Raw genomic sequence first — 23,602 nt, 5'->3', positions numbered from 1 at the left:
GTTCTAAAAAGACATAAAGCTCAAATTAAAGTAATTAAGGATTGGACCGATGGATCCGTATTATGCTTGCAAGATTGCTTTGATTGCACAGACTGGGAAATGTTTCAAAAGTCCTGTGGGGATGACCTAAATGAATGGACTGATGTGACATGCTCATATATTGCTTTTTGTAGAGACATGATTGTTCCATGTAAACAGGTGAAAATCTACCCTAACAACAAACCATGGATAACTAAAACTGTTAAAGATAGCTTACAGAGAAAAAACTTATGTTTTAAGGGGGGTGACATTGCTGAACTACAAATAGCAAAAAAGGATTTAAAAATAGGAATTCTCAAAGCAAAACGAGACTATAAATACAAACTGGAGAACAAGATGGCAACAAACAACCTTGGGTCAGCCTGGGACAGTATGAAAACCATAGCAGGCCTTCAGAATCTAAAGAGCAGCAGCCCAGTCATGCTGAATGGTTTCAGTTCAGATACTGAGCTGGCCAGTGCTCTTGTTCAATTTTACAATCGTTTTAACATTTTCGATTTTAGTAATGAGATTGACAATTTGAGTAAACAGCTAGTAGACGTACAACATTTTAATATAACGCAAACAGAAGTGCAAAAAGCATTCCTCTCTATAAGAGTTAATAAAAGTCATGGTCCAGATAATATCTGTGGGCGCATACTCAAAACCTGTGCAAAGCAATTGAGTACTCCTTTCCATCACATTTTTAGCAAGTCTTTAGAGGCACAATTAGTACCTGAGGTCTGGAAGGATGCTGTGGTTATCCCTGTTCCTAAATCGAACACCACTAAAACCCTTAATGATTTCAGACCAGTGGCACTCACATCAATAGTGATGAAAGTATTTGAAAAATTGGTGAGGTCTGAAATATTGAGAAAAACAGAGCGTTTACTTGACCCTCTGCAATTTGCGTACAGACCCCGTAGGGGGGTGGAAGATGCCACAGTCACTTTACTTAATTTACTTTTTAAGCATTTAGATAACAATGGCTCACATGCCAGACTTTTATTTATTGACTTCTCCTCAGCTTTTAATACAATTCAACCTCATATTCTGACCACAAGGCTGCTAGAACAGTTTGATTTAAGCAATAACCTGGTAGGCTGGATCCTCAACTTTTTAACAAACAGGACACAAAGAGTGAGAGTGAATGGCAATCTTTCTGAAAAAGTCTGTTCATCAACAGGCTCTCCACAAGGATGTGTACTCTCACCTTTGCTTTTTATCCTGTACACAAATATGTGCCAGAGCAGGTGGGAAAATAGGACTATAATTAAATACGCAGATGACTCAGTAATTGTCAGCCTGCTCCAAGACAGTGAAACAGGCCACGGTCCAGTCATTGATGACTTTGTTGAATGGTGTGAGGCGTCTCACCTTCAATTAAATGTAGTCAAAACAAATGACATGCTCATTGATTTTAGGAAAAATAAAAAACAAACACAAGAAATTACATCAATTAGTGGTCAAACCGTTGAATGTGTCGACTCATATAAATACCTGGGAATGATAATTGACTCCAAACTCACATTTGGAACTAACTGTGAAGTGGTATGTAAAAAAGGACATCAGCGCCTGTTTTGTTTGAGGAAATTGAGTAAATTCCAGGTTGATAAATCCATTATGACCCTATTCTATCACGCTTTTATTGAGTCAGTTTTATCTTTTGCACTAACAGCCTGGTTTGGCAATCTCACTTTGAAAAATAAAAACTCACTCAACCAAATAGTAAAGTGGTCTAGCAGGCTGATTGGTGAGAAACAGCCTAACGTGGAGACTTTATACACAAAACAGGTACAGCGCATAACTAGCTCAATTTTAAATGACGGTTCTCATTCACTGCACACAGAGTTCCAGCTTCTACCCTCCGGGCGTAGGTTTATTATCCCCAGATGTAAAACAAAAAGACACAAGAATAGTTTTGTTCCTGCAGGCATTACATTGAGGAATAAGTTATAGGCTAGCTATATTTTGCACAAGTGTTCATTCTGTCTTCTTGTAATATTCAATATGTATGTATCATTCTATTCTATTCTTTTTTTTTTTTTTTTTTTTTTTTTTTTTTTTATACGTGTCTACCGCAAACACAGTTTAACTTAGGTATTTAAATCTTTTTACTTGTATTTATATACAATTCTGTATGCTTATGTATTATTTTATTCTTGACCGATAAGAACTTTTTTGATGATTTTTGATGATGATGTGTGGTAATGTGTGATGATGTGTGACTCTACTGCAAACAAAATCTACCTTCGGGTATAAATAAAGTAACTTGAACTTGAACTTGAACTTGAACTTGAAACCCAGAATTACAGAAGATTTTGGACGACTTCAATGTTCTTTTTCCCTAAATCTGCAGAATTGCAGTTGAAGGAAACGCTCTAAAGCTTCACAGTAATAAACAAGCGGTTAGTGGAAATGTTATCTTCTCTCGGTCTCCCTCGACTTCATTGTAGCAGTTGTAAGTTCTCATGGTGATTATGTGACGATCTGAACGTCCATTTTACACAAGCAGAATGACTACTTGATATTTGTGTTTTTTTCCTTGTTGACATGTGGTGGATCAAGCTCTGACATGTTCCAGGTAGTCGACACACACAAAAGAGTGAAATTGCACATCAGGTTAAAATATTTTCCTGAAGAGACTCGTCACTCTGTGTCTCTTTGGCTCAAAATGGCGTTGCTTTTCTGAGAAAGCAGAACACAGGAAGTTGTCTTTGGGTTTGAGGAAGACGTGCATGTAATAAATATACTCGCAATGTCTCTGCCAAAGTTTAAAGCCCAGATCTCCATTTCTCTCCAAAACAATACTTGATTTAGGTTTGTTCATTCTTCGTTTACGATACTTGGTTTTGTTGTTTCTCTCTCGCTGTATTCCATGTTGTGTGTTAGACTCGTGAACTCTTATCTTTTAGTCTCGCTGTTGACTGTGACACCAAGATTCACAGAAAGTGATATGTAAAGTTATCAACCCAATTTATTTATCGTTTACTGTTTAGGGACTGGGTTGTCAGTAGGGCTGGACAATAATTCGATAAGAATATCTATCGCGATGGAATTATCCGTCAGGCCCCAGTATAAATCTCTAGTTTAAGTTTAACATTGATCATTTCCATCCGTATATTCATTTACAAAACAGATCTGCAACTTACTAATGCTTGTAAAACCTAAGTAGCCGGACATCAGCCATATGCATGCAGAAAACCATGTGTTCGTGGTGGTTGAGACAGCCATGATGCACTAGTTATAACGAATCATCTCATTTCGTCTTAAATACATTTTTTTTCGGAAAATAAACACAGAGTTTAAACAGGAAACTGATGCAAACTGTATGAAAGACTAATTTAAACTCATTTAAATGGTTCTTAATGTCAACTGGCTGGAGAGCGGTAAATCTTATATAATGTTATAAGAAAAAACAACGACTGGAAATGCAGTCATGCATAAAATTCATTGGACGTTGATGAATAAAGATAATTTGGATGAATATGTCAAAATCAGGCTTTCAAGAAAAAGTGTCAAGTAATGGGAGGCCTTTGCCCCAGTAGAGCTTTGAAGATACACCCATGCTTTATTGCACATTTTGAACAACAAGCCTGTATAAGTTATTTAATGCCACAGCACTCTTCGCAATTGATATAGAGAAAGCTAAGTGGATAGGTCGTGCGCAGTCACATGTTTTTTAATGCCGCGCAGCAAGTGATTTTCCTCGATCACAAACTCGATTCATTGTGTCTTAAGCGATTCTTCCCATTAAAGAGTGTTCACACCAAACGCAGTAAATCTCGCTATTCGCATGTAGTTGGACGCTTTAACATTTAGAGTTTATTCATCATTCGCGCTTGAAATTCGCTTCATTACAGACGCAAATTTGCGTCATGGGAGGGGCTTGTGCCACTCGCTCACATCCCTACTAAAGCAAGATCCTGATTGGTTAAGGCGGTGCGAATTTCTGCCAAAGTTCCGATTTTTCAACTGAAGCGAATCACACGATCGCCTTTCATGATTTGATCGAATTGAACAGTCAAAAACGACGCAAAACACCAGTATTTTGAGTTTGTCATATCATGCCCTCCGTCTGCACTTCGCGCAGTGCCGTGATGTCATGTGCACACGAACTATTGTGAAAACATACGTAGAGACTAAATGTTGTACATTACAAACCTGCTGGTTGGGAGCTCTGGTTGGTGGTTCTCTGTGAGCACTAAATGTGTTGTTGAGGGGATTTTTTTCTGCAGTAGACAAAGACGTCTTTCAGCGGCTCTTCAGGACCAAAGCCGCCTCTGATCCCTCTGATTACTGCTTTCATGTTCTGCTTTTGCTAACATGGCCGATGTTTGTGCAATAACAGAAATATGAAAAAAGTGATATTGAGTAATATCGAAGCTCATAAAACTCAAATACACGGTTATCTTGTGAAATTAGCTGTGATTGATGTTAATCGGGGGTCATGGGGTGTTGTTTTGTGGTCTCTCAGGTGTACAGCACATTCTCTAATGAAGATTACGACCGGAGAAACGATGACGTGGATCCTGTGGCGGCATCTGCAGAGTACGAGCTGGAGAAACGGGTGGAGAAGATGGACGTGATTCCTGTGGAGATCGAGAAAGGTGAGTTATCACTGAATCCTCGGACGGTCAGGGATCTTCTGTGGTATCGGCTGAGGTGATTGAAAAGAATCGGTCATGCATCTGATATGGTGTGTTGGCTGGTGGGGATCTTTTAAAGGAACCACATTCTGCAACTTTATTAACTCTCATTAGTCAAGTGAAAGTGTCTGGTGTCAATAACATAGTTAATAATACACGACCACTCTTTACTCGCTCTGGACCTTTCAGTCGAACAGGCTGTTTTTGTTATACTATACATTTTAAGGTGGTGGCTCACCCAAAAATGTAAATTGCGTCTTCCGTTTTTGAGAAAGGTAAGTAGGACATACTGCTTTATTTGACAGGCTTCGTTTTTTTGGTTAACTAGTTCTTTAAAAATACTTTTGCAAGCCATCCTCTTATGTCAGAATGTTATACTTATGAGGTCATGTTATTTTTGGGTTGCTTTTTTTTTCGTTTTTCTTTGCTGTGCTCTAATCCCATTTCACTTTCATTACAGTGAAAGGAGTGGCTAGAATAATGTGAATTTAAAGCTGCGATGTGTATCTCAATACGTACTTATCTTTACCTTTGTTTAAAAAACAATTTCCTGCCAAAAAAATACAATATCTCAAAATGTACATTTACAATTGCGAATCGCGTATGGAGACATTCTCCTTCTCATTATTCTTTATTGTTTAACAAAAAGATATATAGATTGCTTTTTAAAACAGGGTTAAATGTTGATGTCTGTGGTCATGTGTTCATGGTCGTTTCTGAATTACCAATTTGTTAAAAGCTTCTGTTTCGCCTGTGGATCATTATGGGAGACAATCAAATGACAAGTAATAAAAGACTCTGATGTATAACAAACCGCTCTCTTTCTGTCTCTCTGTGCAGGTGATAAAGGGCTGGGGATCAGTATTATAGGCATGGGTGTTGGGGCAGATCAGGGTCTGGAGAAACTAGGCATCTTTGTTAAGACCATCACTGAAGACGGAGCCGCGGAGAGAGATGGAAGGTGAGATGTGCACCGAGTCAATACAACACCTGGGACCTTGTTACATGACAAAACATTGCACCCTCACGTCTCTGATAATTCTGTGCTGAGATACGGCACCTCACTACACTGCCCGAGTTAAAAGAATCCCTGGGTCTCTTAATCACATTATTTAGACTTTCACAAATATATCCCGCAACCCTTTTCACAAGTGCTGATTGTGTTTTAACCATCTGAATCCACTGAACCGCCGATGTTTGGGTCTGTGTATGTAAAGCATTACTGATGTGATCTTTGCATTTGTGATGGGCGCGTCCTCATGTGGAGTTTCCTGAGGGCATCTGGAGGCAGGACACACGTGTTTGATCTCTCCGTTCGGCAGAACGTACTTTGTCCAAACACACAACATTTACTGTGCGACTCGGTGTCGAAGCAAAGAAAACGCACTCTTCCCCTTCCCGGCGAATCTCAGCAGTGCAGCGGCCTCAACTGTAAAAGCAGACTTTGTTTAAAAGAATCTGCTGTTTGGAAACCGTTGCCAGGACCCAGAGATGTTGGTCAGCCTGGGTGTTTTTTTTTCCGTATTGTTATGAACTTGAGCATGTATTTAAGGGGGACCACCCAAAAACATTTACTTAAAACATTTGAAAGTTGTTGTCCGGGTTCCATCGAGGCGTGAGGGAGTTTGAATGACACTATTAATGAATTAATGACACAATCGACTTTTAATACTATAACAATTTTGTGATCACAAAAAAGTCAAGGATGCATTTGTTGTGACACACAAAGCAGGTGTTAAAGTAAACGGTGGTGTTGTGTTCCAGGATTCAGGTGAATGATCAGATCGTAGAGGTGGACGGCATCAGTCTAGTTGGTGTGACGCAACTCTTTGCTGCGACTGTCCTCAAGAACACGAAGGGATCTGTCAGGTTGGTCTCATTCTGCATATCACTTACGATTGTGATAGTACGGTAATATCAGTTAATCCATTTGGAATGGCTGTCACGATATCAGATTTTCACATCATGATATCGTGGCCCAACACATTTGTTGTAATGATATTATCACGGTATATGTTTTGAAAAAGAACTAAATTGTCATTGGTGAAAATCAGCTTTTTTGTCTGTTATTTGGTCAACAAATCACACTCATTATAAAAGTGTATGGAGGCAGAGGTCGTAAACCCTGCAGCTCTTAAATTAATATTGTGAATGGATGCTGAATAGTCTACGATATTACGTCTGTGTACAATTAACTTTGTTTTTAATATCACGGTTATTGCCAGTATTGGTATTTCGCGACACCCTTAATGTGTACCTGTTCAATTTCCTTAAATGTCGTGTACGGAAACACGTGACCACTTGTGATTAGATCGACGGAAACGTACCAGGTGTAAAATGGGCATCATAAATACTGCCGTTGGACAAAGACACAGTCGTGGTAGATCTTTACAAATACTGATCATTCAAGTTGAAGAAAAAGCTGCAAAAATACTTCAACTTGTTTTGTAAATTTAAAAAAATCATATTGTTGCTGTCAGGCAGAAGCCTTGAATCTCCATTTTTCACTATTTAATTTTTTTTTATAAATCATCACTATAGGTCAACCTTCATGTTTGTGCGTTGTGCTATTTCCCCCAAATAGCTTGTACAACAAAGTGTTTAATCATAAAATACTGGCTGAAAAGTATAATATTTGAAGCTATTTTTGCTGTTGAGCTTATTTTAGCACAATGTCAACCTTGTCTACAAACACACAGCGGTTCTTAACTGCTAAATATGCTGAAGACCAAACCTTCCGTTGTTACTTTATTGTTATTGGTGCAGATCAGCAAACACTATAAATTGGAACACGCTCAACATCATTTCTATAATAAAACCAGGCAGAAGTGCAGAGGGTAAAATTTATATTGTTTACTACACTTGTGTCTGTTTGCTCTTCAACACATGCAAATAAACACAACACACACACACACACACACACAGACTAGTACTGCTTGCTCTATTTGATTATGCCGTTCGAGGTATCGCTTACGTCAAGCACTCATGCCCTTCAATCACACCCGTGCAGGTTTCTGATTGGCCGAGAGAAGCCAGGTGTTCAGAGTGAAGTGGCCCGGCTGATCAGTGAGACTCTGGAGCAGGAACGACAGCAGCAGGTGGACGACACCTATGAGCAATCCACCGAAGAGGTCAGAAACACACACACCTGTACATCATCACACTGCTTTACATGCGTTCACAGGTTTAATGTAGTGTACTCGTACAACTTGTTTATTTACACACATATTTTTTTATTCCGTGGATTGTCTGTGAATTAAGATGTTAGGTGATGTGTGGGAAATAGGGCTGTCAAACGATTCATCGCATCAAGAATAAATGTTTGTGTTTACATCCATGTGTGTGTACTGTGCATATTATGTTTGTATTTATTAACATACATGCGTATATATTTAGGAAATATTTAGATGTATTTATTATTCAATAATTGAAATGATATATCAACGGTTATAAATGTTTATATTTTCTCAATTTATCTTAATTATATGCATATATGTGTATGTGTTAATACAAAATGATTATGCACGGTACACAGATGTGTGTATTATGTAAACACAGACTTTAATTCTGATGCGATTGTTCATGATTAATCGTTTGACAGCCATAGACTAGCAAGATGTCCGCATCCTCTGTTTTGCTCTGGAATGTTTTCATTTCGGCTTTTTTGAAAATGTGCAAGAAAATGAAGGTACACCAGTAGGTCGCTCAGCATATACATGCAGAGACGAAACCTCACAGTGGCAGTAAACTGTAGGAAAACAGCTTCAGGAGTAAAGAAATAAAGTTTTATAAGACCGCAGTGCTATAAGGAAGACACAAAACCCGCAGCCACAATGCTCAAGGGATCTGGTCGGTTGCCAGGGCATTGATGCATGGTTGCTAGGGTGATCTGTGTGGTTGCTGTGAAGTCTGGTCTCTAGGTCGATCCGTCCTCCATGTTTAAGATTGGTTTGTCATCCACCAGACTCGAATTACAGTTGGAAAAGCACACGATGTGAAGTGGGTTTGTGTGCCGAAAATCTTATCTTGATGCGAGTCGTTTTATAGAGAAACAGTGTATTTCACAATGGTGTTATGCAGAATTGCCTTTTTATAATCTGGTGACTAAATACTTTAAAGCCCAGAATCAGATTAAAACGAATGTTTGAGCAGCTTGAAGTAGATCAGTGTCATTGAATTGTGTTCTGCATGATGTATTAAGTCCCCATCAGAGAAGCGTTTAAGGGTTGTTGATGTTAAAGCTTCAGGTGTTTGTGCAAACTGAATCTTTGGTTGTAAAATGGTCTAACACTGGAATCACACATGTCCGTGTTGTTTTCCAGAACTGGTTTGGATGAAAGATAAGGAGTATGCAAAAGAAATGTAAAATTCTATACTCAGTGACACACAAACAGACCGGCGAGTCTTCACTATGATGTTGTTAACACCTGTGTTAGAGCGTTGTGGTATCTGGGTAAACATGGTGTGTTTAGACGTATTCTGAGCATCTGCTATATTTCACAGGCACTTCAGAGAGCGAGGAACGTTTCTCTGCCTGTGATTTACAATTTTTACACAATTCAATTATTTCCCGACATTAACTCTTGTTTTTTGTGCCTTCAGAGTTTTTATAGTTTAGATTTGAGTTTTATTAGTTTGAATAATATTTAAAATGTTTAATTTTGTTAAGGTTTTAGCAATTCTGGTACATGCTTCTGTCGCTATATAAGATGAATTCAAATTCATTTGTTTTAGTTAGTTTTTTGTTTATTATTATCATTTATCATCAATTTATTTCCGTTTATTTTCGAGCCGACAATTAGACTTAGAATAATTTTCAGATCAACATTTTTTGGTTTTCAATGAACAGAAAAGTTTTCAAAGATTTAATTTAAGAAAGCTAAAATAAGATTGTGCCATGATGTCATCACAGGACGAGCACTACGAGGATGAGGAGGAAGGAGGGGAGGAGGGTATCCTGGGTTCGAGTTTTAGCCAGAGGAATGCGGAAGTGCACGACCTGCCCGAGAGCGAGGACATGTTCCTACCGTCAGACATGGACACCACTCAGCTAACTTTCAGATTCAATGAGGTAAAGGCCATTTCTTTGTTTATTTGGAAATTTCATTCGTTTCTATTGAAGTTGGCGTACCCAATTTAGCATGTTTTGTTTCAGCTCCAGATAAAACACAGCATCGCGGAGGCTAAAGTAGATGAACTCAAAGAGCGGGTAAGAACTTCAATCCAACATTTGAATCAATCACACGCAAATACGCAGGCTGTATTTGAACTGTTTAACACTATGGTCTTGTTTCAAGTTGAGGGAGTCGGAGGAGGAGCGGGCGGCACTGGAGGCGAGAGAGGCTCAGTTAGAGCGGACCGTTCAGGAGAAGTCGGAGAGAACCGCTCAGATGGAGAAGAACTGGATGGAGGCTCAGGCTCTCTGTAAAACCCTCAATGAGCAACTCAACAACACACAGAGCCAGTATGAAGCGCTGGATAAAAAATACAGCAAAGCCAAGAAACTACTCAAAGACTTGCAGCAGAAGTGAGTCCATGATGTCAGCACTGACCTCTGCCTTAAAAGAAACATCTAGACCGTCTTTATAATACAATTGAAGTAGTAGGTCACTCAAAACTGTTCACTCATTATAGCATTCTTGGTTATTGCGTACACATGGGACATTGAAATATATTGCGGTTCTAAAGTTGATACATTTTAATTCTGTTTTAATTTACATTTTTGGTCACTTTAGATTTTTGGAAGTAGGTTTCACGCCGGGGCGATTCTAGGTTGTCCATATTAGGGGGACAGAGCCTTTAATGAGGATATATATAAATATATAATACATAGCAACTCTCTTAGCACCACAAACTGTATACATTACTAAAATAAATAATTAAGAAAGACATAAAGACAAGTTATTGTTATTCAAATTAATATCACATGAATCCGTCAATCTGCAACATTTACAATTCAAAGTGACAAATCCATATAATAAATGTCACTGTGAACTGCTGAATCATTGGAAGGAATAACTTGATGTTTCCCTGCCGTCCATTCTGATAAGCGCTGTCACTCCTGTGCATGACGTTCGTCTATTACATCCACAATATATTTTAAATTAATAATAAAAATACTGACGCGTTGGCAAAACGACGAAGAGCTTCTAGGTACACTTTTGTTTCCTCAGCACTCAATGAATAACACAGCAGCCGCAGCAGGCTGAACTACAGTAACTCTGTTTGAAAACTGAAAGTTTCACGTAATCAATTTTTTGCTGGAGAAATGATTCAAGTATGTCACACGGCAAAAATTGCAGCATGGAGGCCGAATACTCGCGCATGCCTACAAACTGAACGTGTAATACGTCATATGACGTCATCGTTTTTGCAAAGAGCCGCTTCAGAGTTTACATGGAAATGAGGATGCCATCGTTTTCAAAGACTTGTACTTTAAATGGCCTTTAAATGTATGTTTGTGTTGCAGGGAAACGGACTTTGAGCAGAGGGAGGAGGAGCTGAAGAAAGCTTTAGAGAAGAGAGAGGCTGTATATAAAGCTCAGATAGAAGAACTGCAACGGAGGGTAAAAACACATCTCATTTCACCGAAGACAAACAGATCAAGCTTTCATGTTCTGTGACTTCTGATCATTCTCTGTGTTTGTAGTTGTCAAAGCTTGAATCTGGTGATGGTGACAATGAGCTTTCATTGTCAACCAGAAAATCTGCAGATTCACTTCTGCTGGGTAAGTTCTGTTTTACCTCTCGCGGCATTTTAATGACCATCTGATGCCAAGATGTCATTGTTTCTGAGGTTGTGTTGACCTCAGATTGCCTGAAATTGATTAAACCGTAAATGAAACGGTCAGTAAACATAATTAAGAGATGAGCTTAGACATTAATGTAGTCATGTTTAGCTCAACGGAGAAAAATGTGAAGAGTGTTCTCAGTTGTTTAAAAGATTAAAGTGATAGTTCACCCAAAAATGTAAATTCTTGATGGACAACATTCTTCAAAATGTCCTCATTTGTAGATAGAAAGTCATACAGGTTTGAAATGACAAGAGGGTGAGTAAATGATGACGACAATTTTATTTTTGGGTGAACTACTCCTTTAATGCAACTGTCTTAGTTTGATGAAATGTTTTATAATTTTCCAATAAAATTGGAAGGTTTGTACTAGAAGGTTTGGTTTAATATCTCAGGGGTGGACTGGAGTAAGGTGGTTCCTGAGACTGAACGTTTGGACACCAGTGCCCATCGTGCCAAAGCTCAGCTAGCCCAGAAAGCCAAGCGACAGCCGCCATCCCGCAATAAACTGAAAGAAACTCTCAGTTCCCCGGGAGAAAGTTCACAGGTGAGCTGAAGACGAGCTGAAGCCTGTCGTCACGTGTTGGATGGATCTCCCTTGTTTGACGGCGTATGTATGTTTCTCTCATTCAGGATGGCGAATCTTTGAGTGCTGAAACTCCTCCGTCTCGCAGGAGATCATTCCAGGAGAGTTTGTCTCTGCCAGTGGCCATATCCTCCCCTGTCAGTCCCTCAAAAGAAAGTGTGACGTCTTCTGTTGCCAGCAGTAGCCAATCGGTGCAGAAGGATGCACAGAGCCCCGCCCTCTCAACACCCAAAAACTCCTCCCCCTCCAGTTTCCTTCGGAACGTGAAGAAAAGAGAGTCTAAAGGCAAAGGCAAGGAGCTTAAAGGTAACGTTCATTCACACCATTCTAATTTCTTAAATAAGTGAATTAGAAGAAGCAAAAGTTTACTTTATTGGAATGAATGCCGTGCCTGGTTAAGTTGAAATATGTCTGATAGTTGGAAAAAAATCTGTTTTTTAATGCATGTTTGTTTTACCAGTTTAATACGTGTTGTATTCTGATTCAATGCCACGTTTTATTTTAGAGGAGTCTAATGATGCTGCTGGAAAACCCAAACGCAGATTCCCGGATTTTGGGTACGTCCGCCTTAGCAACATATGTTTTCCTTAAAGTCCCAGTGAAATAAAAAACGACAATAAAAAAAATTTCATGTAGTCTCGTAGCGTTTATTGTAAATTTATTGTCATTCTCTTTATAAAATTCATGTGCCCTCATTATTCTCAGTGGAAATCTAAGAATGCATTTCCGCCACCGCATCAGCCGGTTCAAAGAGACTTTAAAATAGACGTTACAGGTTGATTTAAGTTTTGTTGTTTTACTTCTTTGCTTTTACTTTGTTTTCTGTGTGTGTTTGTGTCTTGAAGTGGCTTGAGGAAATCTGGTGGGAAAGGAAAGAAACAAAACAAAGAATCGATGAGGGCGTCGCTGGATAGCAGGTTCGTTCACACATCTGAACTCGGCCCAGTGTGGTTTGCCTTGATCTTGTGTTCACTCTCGTCTGGTTCTCTAGAGGTTCAGCGGAGTTGTTGGATGAGCCAGGAGTTCGAGTCTCTCCCTCGGAGTCCATGACCTCCATCCCCACCTGCATGCCTTTCTCCTGGTTCGGAGACAAGGAGAGAGACAGAGATCCATCATCTTCATCCAGCAGTCTCCCGTACACCGCTACAGATGTCAATGAACACTCACACAACTCCAAAAACAAGGTGAGATCAGTACTGTGTTTTCATTCACGAATACAATTATGAGTGTAATGGCATTATTTTGATCGAAGTATTGTGTCAACAAGTATTTACTTGTCATTTGAATATTACTTAGAATTTCTTGATCCTTGTTGTTGTTGAACGTAGGTGATATTTATTGAAATACACTACACAACTTTCAAAACACTAGACGTCATATACTTGCCGACAGTGGAAAGACTGCACACCAGATGACATTTAGTATTCCCATGTGCTTTGTTCATGAGGTGATGAAGTTCGAATTATTGGGCAAGTGCGGCTCATGATATTTTGATACTTTTTCCAATATAAAGCATTCATTTCAGTATATTATGGCTGTGTTCCTGTTCAGTTTTTCTCGCAACATCTGGCAACCCAAGTAGGTCAACGGCCATGCCCGTTTCTTGATCCGCACATACAGAAGATGCAATTTATATGTGGTCTTGGGTGGGTGGTTGCGGTGTGTCTTTTAAAATCAGCTCAAAAGATCAAATATACGCAGTCCTTCCAGCTGGATGGAATCAGTCCGACGTTCAAAAATTGGAGACTGTGCCCGAAATATGATGAATTATGAACAGCAGACTGGAGCAGGCATTCAGCAGCTATTGTGGACTTGTCCAGACTGCACAAAAATCTGAACAAAAGTTGTGTAGTGTATTCAAACCTTAAACCAGGGCTAGTCAACTGGCGGCCCGCCAATCATCTTTAACTGGCCCGCCTTAAAGGAATTGTTCACTTTCAACATACATCTTCAATATCATTTACTCACCCCTGTTGTCATCCAAGATGTTAATGTATTTTTTTCTTTAGTCAAAAAGAAATTAAGGTTTTTGATGAAAAAATATGAGGACTATTCTCCATATAGTGTACTTCAATGGACTCCAAACGGTTGAAGGTCAAAATAACAGTTTCAGTGCAGCTTTAAACGATACCAGACGATGAATAAGGACCTTATCCAGCGAAACGATCGGCCATTTAAAAACAAAATGCATATGCTTTATAAACACAACAGCTCGCCTCGCTCTGTTCTGCGTAGCGTGTTCACGACTTTGAATACTGCGCTGTAAGAAATGCATGTCCTTAGACGCCACATCTTTGAAAGTCCAAAACGCTGCTACATTCAGTACAAAAGTAATTCCCACATCTCATACCAATTGACGTCTTATAGTAGTATAGTAAAGTAATTTGATCAGTCTGTCCAAGAAATGGAGTGTTATTTAGAATGTTATAATCATCAGTCCACATCCACAGGCAGTCAGTTTGCAAAAGCGATAGGTCGTGTTCCAAAAAAACGCTTCTGCTCTTGTAAATAACTGCAGGAAGGTCTCAGATAAGGGAAAAACTTAGTTGTTTGTATTACTGCATTCAATATGTATGATTTAATTTACGAAAACAGCTGTTCCAATTCCAATCGCATGCCCCACGCACATAAATGCGATTGAAATTTACCAGAAGATGCAATAATAGCCATATCTTTCAAAATAGATTTCAGTTTCTTGCACAGACCACAATTGATGCCAGTTTAACGTCAAAGGGCAGGGATTACTATTGTGCTGAATGCATTAGCGTTTTTGACTTTCATTAATTCAACCAAATATCTTCTGGAAAAAACAACCACTTAAATCTTGGAAGTACTGGGGGACTGGGGTTGAGTAAATTAAAAGCAATTTCACTTTTGGGTAAACTAACGCATGTATAACGCAAATGCTGGCTGCAATATTTGTTTGCATGTTTTAATTTATGACCTGTAAGTAACAGCGACAAAAACTGTATAAAAGGAACAAAATGCAGTAAATAAGATAGTAGAAGAATTGATGATATGGTAAAAACTGGCCCGCATCCTATTTATACTTATGGAACCTGGCCCTCAAGGAAAAGTAGTTGAAGACCCCTGCTTTAAACCAATAGAGAGCTTTCATGCGAGATTTTGTTTGAAAAGACTGTCATGTTGACTTGTGTTGAAATACTGAGGGTGAAGGGCAGCAACCATATGGACCTGATCATTGATCAACACACACACAAAGAGAGAGAGAGAGAGAGAGAGAGGAAGTAGAAGGTGAGAATAGCAGACGAACAGGAAACAGGCGCAGTCCCTCTGCTCATTTATCATCACTCAGACATCAGGGTCATCTACAAACTCCAGCTGATGTCTGACATCATTTCCTGTTCCTGTGTGGAATGTTCTGCATGATTGGACGGCAGTGTTGTGATTAACTAACCGCTCTTTCCAAACAGACAAACCTCTCGTGGTCCTCTCTGTTCAGTCGCTCCTTAGATTTGGTACAGTATTTTTTCTCTTCTAGATTTGTCTTAACAAAGTAATTGCAGGCTCACAAACACTAATGTAGCACTAACAAATGAAGAATCACAGTGTGTTTGTAATCAATGTAGTGCAGTAGAAGCATGATGTTACGTTGGATTTTCTGAGATTGTGTTTTTGGACTAGAATATGTTGGTTTATGTGGATGGTGTCTTCGTCTGTTGTGTTGTGTTTTGTTTTGTTGTAGTCCTGGAGTAGCTTGTCTGCAGTAGAGTTCGTCTAGTATGAGTTTTTAATGACCGATACTTATATCTACTGTAGCACGCGGCGTGGTCAGTGACTGCAAGCCAGCGAATCTGTATAGATTTCACTAGTATTTGTAAATTTGACATTTAACCTGACAGTAATAACTCAAGTAGTAAGTAATAATTCAAAAGCAGCAGATTGGCTGACAACACCCATGGTCACTAATGTCATACACACCAGTTCATGGTATCTTCTGGTGTATAATTATGACACAGCGGTATAAAAGAATGAAATCATTGGATTTATCACGAAATGTTGCAGTCAATAACTAAAAATACAATTAAATGAGAGAATAAATAAAACGAACCTACCGAAAGGTGTTCATAAAGCAGTAGCTCTTTAATAATACTTAATTTATGTAGCATCTTTTAGTGTCTTTCTCAAAGTACAATCAATGATGGTACTACCAGTACGGATGGGGAGTGTAATTAAGTGTAAAAGCCAAGAAGTGCAATTGGTATCTTAGAATTATTTAGATACAGAGGATTGTTAGCCGTCTCAGATACGTTTAGAAGCCAATGAGTAAAGGACCCAGAACAGAACCCTGTGGAACACCCATTAAAACAGACCCATCATAAGGTCTGTGACCACACAGTAACAGATCTTCTGAAAATTAAAAACCTAAACCAATCCAGGGCATTCCCAGAAACAACAAAGACCATTTATAGACAGCCGAGTTAAAATGAAGATAATAAGCATAAGCAGGATAATGTGCTGTCAGCCGGATAGAAGTCCTGATCGCCATGTTTGAATAGAGTTTTGATTGATTGTAACATATCTGGATATACAGTTTGTAATACATTCAAACAGTATAACAAATCGAAAGCTTGGACCGAACTACACATCCTGTATTTAGTAGATAATATTCAGTTTTGATTGACCATAAAGTACAGCCCTCAGCAACAGTCTGTGCTTTTAAACCATTTCCGTCATGGACAGTGCAGTATGTGGGACAAATTCACTCAAGTGTGTCCAGACCTTTGATTGTAGTTTTTGTCCCCCATTACATCCCTTCATGTATGTCGGCACACGTGTTGTAGTATTTCTAATCAACAGCACCTGCATGCTTTAGCACTTTCACTGATTAGTAATGTCTTGAAGGTGATTATCAGTCATGAATAGCTCCGCCAAGTGTTGTATTTGGATTATAAATGCTGCTTTCTGTACTCATTCCAGAGTTTATCAGTGCTAGATGATTCGAACCCCTGCAGTCCGGGTTCAGAATTGTCTGGGCTGGTGGTGGAGCCCAGCCTGTCGGGCCGCTCGCACACGTTAACCTTCTCATCCAGCGAGGTGAGTGGAGATCGCACGTCACAATCTCGCCAGCGGTTGTTTGCATGGCTTTATTGTTCCGGAAAGGTCATCTGGAAAGTCAAGTATTGTCTCTTGTGCGGTGCGGAGTCTGTCCTGCTGCTTTTACTCGTGTCCTTCCTGTTTTGAAGCATAAGCTCGCGCGTGTGTGTCAATAGATTGTCTATGGTGGCAATTACCGATTCTTGAGATTTTGTTTGTGTTTTTATTTAGTGTTCGTTTAACATGCCAAAGAGGATTGTTTTCGTGCGTGATGTGTTTTTGTGTTTAACTTTGTTTAAATTGAATTATTTACTGTTAAAACTACACTTATGTGAGGTTGATTGTATGGGTAGGGTTTGGAAAGGAAAACATCATTATCCTGATCCAAAGAAGTCGGAAATCCAAGATGTTTGTCATTGATACAGTGAGACATATCTCTGTGTGTGTGTGTGTTAGATGCTGGATGAGGAGCTGCCCTCTACAGGAAAGGACTATCATTGGCAGAATCGTCCGGTCTCTGATTGGACGTCTCAGCAGGTGTGTCATTGGCTGATGGGGATGAATATGGATCAGTACACACCTGAGTTCAGCACGCAGTCCATCGACGGACAGCAGCTGCTAAACCTGGACAGTGACAGACTCAAGGTGGGCACAGCTTTGCACTTTACAGTTACATTTAGTGTAGTGCCTTTTAATTCTTACTTGACTTGCATCTATTGTATACATCCATGTTTGAGTATATTACAGTCATTGTGACGTCTCGTGCAGGCTCTGGGTGTGTCCAGTCAGAACGATCGCGCCACCATCAAGAAGAAACTGAAGGAGATGAAGAAAGCTCAGGAGAAGTTGGATAAACAGCGTGAAAAGCGAGATAAAGAGGCCAGACGGAGCGGACGGCTACCTGCCAGCACTGACTCATTATGCTGATGATATTCAGAATGAGTGCATGTCAACTTTTATCTCGCTTCACATCGCATTACTGTATGACACACTCCAGCCCCGCTTCATCCATAGATGAGTTTCAACGACTAAATGAACACTGTAATTCCAATGCAAATGATCAGAATCATTCATGAAGCTCCTTATGAAACCTTGAGTGATTTATGTTTGAATACACGCGTCCTGACCACTATTGAACAGCTTATGGGTTTGACATGTCCATCTTTAGAACCACTCTCATTCCAGCACAACGTTTTTGACTGTATGTGTTTGGTAAGCGCCTGTGAGATTGCTAAGAACAATGGTTATTGACCATGTCCATCTTTTGTCCAAATTGCCTTCTGGGTAACAGTTTTTTATTGTTTTTTACAGTTTATTAGACTAGCGTATAAGAAAATGGTTTGGATTTTACATCTGTCCGATCCATAGCAGACCAAAAATTTATTAGTTTTAATTGTATTTTATGACACAACCACTATAGGGGCTATAAAAACGTGCTATTTTTATGAAAAAAAATGTAGTCAAATGCAAGTTTTCACAACTTTGCCGCCAATATGGTGGCATGGATAGTGCTTTAAAATAGTTTATATTTTATTTTAGAAGTTCTTTTGGCCTTTGGTGCCGAATGGATCATTTTGCTGGAACTTTGTACAGTTATATGAGCACTATATATTTTTACTGAAACTAGTTGGGGCACGGTTTATAAATGTACAAATAAAATGTTTTATATACATCTATTAGAATATCTTTAAGGAAAAACATGAATCTAACTTTTGTACACGTTCTACTAAGTAGAATAGCTCACTGGTTAAAACTAATTTGCTCATTCTAAAATGCAGAGTACAACTCGTGAAAGAGTTCACGTGTCTGAAATCGAAGAACACATTGATGTGCTGTTATGATTTATCACAAATATGCTTCCACGTAGATGCAAAATCTGGCATAGTTTATCAGTAACCGTGATCAGAACTGTACTTCTCTGAGGGTGTAATGAGTTGAAGGAAGGGATTATCATCCGATTGTACGTTTGTTTTAAAAACAGACTCAATCTGTGTTTGTCATCATGATTTTATGTCCTGTAGTCACTATATTTTTCCACTGTGTAAAATGGCTGATTTTTAAGACTTAAATCAAACTTTCTATGTGGTGCAAAATGTATAAATTGCAAAATAAATGCTTTTTACTCTGTAACAAAACGTTTCTCAAATATTCCAAAATAGAATAATTTAAAGGAATTAATATGCTGTCATCCTTTCATCACGTTCCAAATCTGTATAAATGTTTTGTTCTGATGAACACCGAGGAAGATATTTGGAAGAATGTGCTTATAACCAAACATTTCTTGCCCCCCCCATCGACTCCCATTGTAAGAAAAAAATTTAATGGGAGTCAAACGTGCCCCAGAACTGTTTGCTGTCCTACATACTTCAAAATATCATCTTTTGTGTGCTCAACAGAACAAAACTAATTATAAAGTCATTTTTCCTGCTTTGTGAGTCCATTGGGGGGCAAGATCTGTCTGGTCATAAGCATTCTTCCAAATATCTTTCTCTGAGTTCATCAGAAAGGGGAGATTTGGAACAACTTGAAGGTGAGCAAATGACAGAAATTTAATTCATGTGCCCAAATGTATAAATGCCATAGCATTAGAAAACTGCATAACAGCCATTCTCCACTAGAGGGCACTCCAACAGTGCACTTTAAATCCTTTATTAACACATCAAGGATGAGTTTCACATTAACGGTCACACAAAAGCAGCACACAATTTCTGTTTCATGTATTAGTTCTTCACAAATCAATCTACGCTGCTGAAATGTTATCTTGTCAAGCAATGTGTAGGCCATTAACTGACAAAAAACAACTATTTTATACTTTCAGGAAAATTCAAGAAACAGAATTGGTAATACGTGGGACGTAATGTGGAAAAATTCCCTGTCAACAATGTGAAACACTGCTCTGCAAACGAACACGTCTCTTATAATGGCAGACAAGTAAATTACACTCATTTCTATTTAAATATAAGAATCTTACATTAAGAAAATTCAACAAGAAAGCTTATACTGACACAAAGTAAAACTCATCCAAACTGTGAGCATGGCACTAGCAACACCTGTGCTAACTTACTGTATAATACTGCCACCCAATGCAGTTTACATCCCTGCAAACACACGTCTTGAAACGTAGCGTGACGTATTCCCTGACAACATCTTTCAGATACCCGGACTCTCTTATCACTCATTTCTGTAGGCGATCTATATAATGAGCGGGTGGTGAAATCTGTTCATTCTGTCAGTACTGGATTCGCATTGATGGAGAAGCTGTAAGGGAAACTGGAGAGAGAGCGGACCCAGAGCATCCATGAGCTGTTAGGGAGACTAGAAGCTGCGAAAGGTCGTCATGTCCTTGGGTTCTTTACTGGGAACACACCAGTCATCCGCCTCGTGGATGCTCTTATAGTGTTTCCATGCAGATTTATTGTAAACCGGAAGCCTTTCGATGGACTCCGTGGACAAAGCCTTCAAACAGATGAACACCAGTTATATTAGAATAATTATGAAATTAACCATTTTCATGAGACCAAACTGCTAGTTATCGGAGCTAGTATAGTTAAGAATCAAGAGGATCAGTTCTTCAATTCAAGTCTCAAATTTAAGGATGTTTCATTGGATGTCCACACACCTGGGGCGAAAATAACTTCCGGTCTGTGTTTGGTTTTAATACAACTTTATAAATGTGTCCGGACTAACAAACCTCATAGCTTTTATCTACTGCACATATTTTTAGCATTTTGAGTGCCAGTGCTGATATCCAGTTTGGTTTTTATTATTTTTTACATTATTGTGCATTTGAATCCGTTAGAATGACTCACTCTGATGTAAATGACAGCATCAGTACCGTATCCCTCCATGGAGTAGAGCTTTAGATCTCCCTGGAAATACCTGGCGTAGAGTCTGGAGATGGGCAGCCCATAACCAAAACCAGCCTAAGAGCCCGAGAACAAAACACACAATCAAACAGCTTCACAAAATAACACAGATTTTCCCTGCTTCTTTATTAAATTAATTTAAATTAAACCGGAACCATAGTTTTCATTATTAAAACACAATATTTATATACGTTTAACTAACTACTTCTACTTAAGATGTGTATAAAAGTGTATTCGTTTTTGTGGTGGTATGAAAACCGGCACTGAAAATCATACAATTTTGACATCTTGCTACCACGACAACCTCAATGACTTGTGATACAGTGTGTGATACAGACCAGAGGAGTGGCTCGAGATGTCTCCATCTGAGGACGAGGGGCCGTAGAGTAGGTGTACGTAAACAACCTGTCAATCTTCCTCAGTGGAACTCCTCCCCCACGATCACTGACCTATGAGACGACAGCACGCTCACAGAATCACATTACGCTCAAATGATTGATCTAGAACATCGGGAGGGTATCAGTCTGTGGGTTTCTTTGCCCAATGCCAGGGTTTCCCAAACTTGGGTTCGCCAACCCCTGGTGGTTCACGGGGGAATTGCATGCGATTTGTGTCTACAAGTGCACACACAAGTTGATTCCATCACTTTGAACATTTTTAAATGACAAATAAATGTTTAGAAATAACAACAGTTATGTAAAATACACTATCGAACACAAATACAAATATATGTTTTTGAGATTAAACATGCAAATGTGCTATTGAATCAATGAAATATTGTTTTCCTCTGGGGGTCCCGCTCAAGTTAAATGATTTGGGTCACAGGGGTTCAGCAGCCTACTGAATTCTTGGTGTTATTGACTATTGGATGTTTTCACCTTCGAAGACGTCTGAACCTGTCTGTCCATACCTTAACGGTCAGGTCTTCCTCTCCGAGAGCGATCCTCGCATGTACCGGTGGATAGTGCATGGCATCTTCGTGAAGTTCCATGGTGGCGCGCATGGCATTCTGCAGGAGTCACATAGTATATTTATAGCTGCTATAAATTCAGTCTTTCCTTTATATAACGTCACATCTTTAAAATCATGCATTTCGACTCAAACTGAATGTGTATACTTTACTACGCTATTTTTGTACACGACCACCGCTGTGCAATAATTCTCAAATAACGGAGGTGAGAAAATGATGTACGCCACCTTAAAGAGCTCAAATACCATGTGATACAAATGAGAGGGCACGTAAACCACAGTAATGGGTTTCTCAGGTCCTTTAACTGCGAAACAAACATAAGAAACAACAGTCACACGACACGACTGAACGGTGACACGGAACGCTGAGGTCACATGACTTCACACACATGACCACTTACAAAGGTTACCATTGAATTCCTCCAGTACGAGCTCGGGTGAGTTCATATAATACCGGTCACACAAGTTTCGGGCATTCTCATAGGCATCTATAAAACAACAACAGATAAAAATGATGTGTATAAAAACACCTGTATTTAGTGTATTCACTGTAGAAATGCATCTTTAGGGGAAAGTTCTTTTCCATTATCGAAATCCGTTTGCAATTCATTCACCCTTATGTCATTCCAAACGTTTTTGTTTGTTGCAGAACACAACTGAAAAACTGTTATCTGTTATTATAGCTAAATGTAAAAAGAGAATGAAACATTACGGTGTTTACCTTTCACCACATCGGCAACGTGACAGCTGGGGTCAATACCTCCGATCTGTTTGGGATGAGCGGGATTCAAGCGCACATTTCCTCCAAACAGAAGAGCTGGAAGCACACATGTGGTTAAAACACGATCGGGTATTGAGTGAAATCTGGGGCATCATTGACGGTCAGGGTGCCGTGCAAACATCGAAGCCGCCATTAAACACCATTCAAAAACACTGTAGAAGAAGACAAATGTGTCTCACTGTGCTGGTTGAGGAGCATCCGGATGGAAATCCTGCTCATATAGAACCGATCCAGAAAATACTGCATGTTCTGGCTGGTGATGGGGTCGGTGCCGAAGGTTTCTTTAAACTCCACCACACCTTGAGCCATGGTGGGCACCACGTCATTGTGTCGGTTTCTGATCTTAATCACAGCTTCTGTAAAGCTAAAAACAACAGACGAGTCGGAGATGCGGCGCGTGCGTTTGCACGGACGGGTAGGTATGGTGTGGTGTTGATTCTCTTACTCATCCGTGACCTTTTCATCATCCATATCCCTGTCCTTGAACTCAAGAATGTCCTGGAAACTCTGCATGTACCTGCGAGAGATGCGACACGAGTTAAGAACGCGGTTCGCACGTGCGTTTAAATGTTCACGAACGTGCGGACACTGACCAGCTCTGCACCAGACGCACCGACGGAGTCCTCAGCAGGTTATCGGGTAATAAATCGATTTCCTTCATGATGTTCGCCAGCCGGACGGGCAGCTCCTGTCTCAGGAACGTGAATGATGTTTTCTCGCAGGCGTTCTCTGAACCTGGGCATGAAAAGAGAAATCATCGAAGGCTGTGTGGTAAATGACATGACGTATGGGCACCGTCACTGTAGACTAGACAAAATGTGAAGTCTGTTCTTCTTGAAGTTGGAGCCATGTGTTTCATGCATCCTCTGAGATACTGATACACT

General features: G+C 39.5%; 2 protein-coding genes across 14 annotated transcripts in view; one reads left to right on the top strand and one right to left on the bottom strand.

Moving 5' to 3' along the window:
* Positions 1–19,230, top strand: part of ppp1r9ala (protein phosphatase 1 regulatory subunit 9A-like A) — a 34,746-nt gene extending 15,516 nt beyond the window's left edge. For 2 of the 6 annotated variants that reach the window (XM_079464584.1, XM_079464583.1), the window contains exons 3-20: positions 4,496–4,628; positions 5,508–5,628; positions 6,432–6,536; positions 7,678–7,798; positions 9,580–9,738; positions 9,823–9,876; positions 9,965–10,194; positions 11,137–11,233; positions 11,317–11,395; positions 11,854–12,005; positions 12,092–12,350; positions 12,550–12,601; positions 12,890–12,961; positions 13,036–13,228; positions 15,479–15,523; positions 16,986–17,102; positions 17,559–17,747; positions 17,871–19,230. In XM_079464584.1, coding sequence (XP_079320710.1) covers positions 4,496–4,628; positions 5,508–5,628; positions 6,432–6,536; positions 7,678–7,798; positions 9,580–9,738; positions 9,823–9,876; positions 9,965–10,194; positions 11,137–11,233; positions 11,317–11,395; positions 11,854–12,005; positions 12,092–12,350; positions 12,550–12,601; positions 12,890–12,961; positions 13,036–13,228; positions 15,479–15,523; positions 16,986–17,102; positions 17,559–17,747; positions 17,871–18,029 — 2,337 coding nt within the window. In that variant the 3' untranslated portion in view covers positions 18,030–19,230. The remainder of the gene's footprint in view (positions 1–4,495; positions 4,629–5,507; positions 5,629–6,431; positions 6,537–7,677; positions 7,799–9,579; positions 9,739–9,822; positions 9,877–9,964; positions 10,195–11,136; positions 11,234–11,316; positions 11,396–11,853; positions 12,006–12,091; positions 12,351–12,549; positions 12,602–12,889; positions 12,962–13,035; positions 13,229–15,478; positions 15,524–16,985; positions 17,103–17,558; positions 17,748–17,870) is intronic. The other 4 variants (XM_079464586.1, XM_079464585.1, XM_079464588.1 and 1 more) reach the window with 2 other exon arrangements.
* Positions 19,098–23,602, bottom strand: part of pdk1 (pyruvate dehydrogenase kinase, isozyme 1) — a 5,383-nt gene continuing 878 nt past the window's right edge. For 2 of the 8 annotated variants that reach the window (XM_079464594.1, XM_079464595.1), the window contains exons 3-12: positions 23,312–23,453; positions 23,164–23,235; positions 22,898–23,082; positions 22,659–22,754; positions 22,348–22,425; positions 22,166–22,242; positions 21,879–21,977; positions 21,307–21,417; positions 20,912–21,025; positions 19,099–20,558 (exon numbers count right to left, since the gene is read on the bottom strand). In XM_079464594.1, the coding sequence (XP_079320720.1) occupies positions 20,418–20,558; positions 20,912–21,025; positions 21,307–21,417; positions 21,879–21,977; positions 22,166–22,242; positions 22,348–22,425; positions 22,659–22,754; positions 22,898–23,082; positions 23,164–23,235; positions 23,312–23,453 (1,115 nt within the window). In that variant the 3' untranslated portion in view covers positions 19,099–20,417. Of the gene's footprint in view, positions 20,559–20,911; positions 21,026–21,306; positions 21,418–21,878; positions 21,978–22,165; positions 22,243–22,338; positions 22,426–22,658; positions 22,755–22,897; positions 23,083–23,163; positions 23,236–23,311; positions 23,454–23,602 lie in introns of all 8 variants that reach the window. The other 6 variants (XM_079464596.1, XM_079464597.1, XM_079464598.1 and 3 more) reach the window with 4 other exon arrangements.

The sequence above is a fragment of the Barbatula barbatula genome (genome assembly GCF_947034865.1).
Source record: "Barbatula barbatula genome assembly, chromosome: 9".
Classification (NCBI taxonomy): Eukaryota; Metazoa; Chordata; class Actinopteri; order Cypriniformes; family Nemacheilidae; genus Barbatula; species Barbatula barbatula.
Note: the sequence above shows the minus strand (reverse complement) of the source record. Positions and strands in the feature narration are given on the sequence as shown.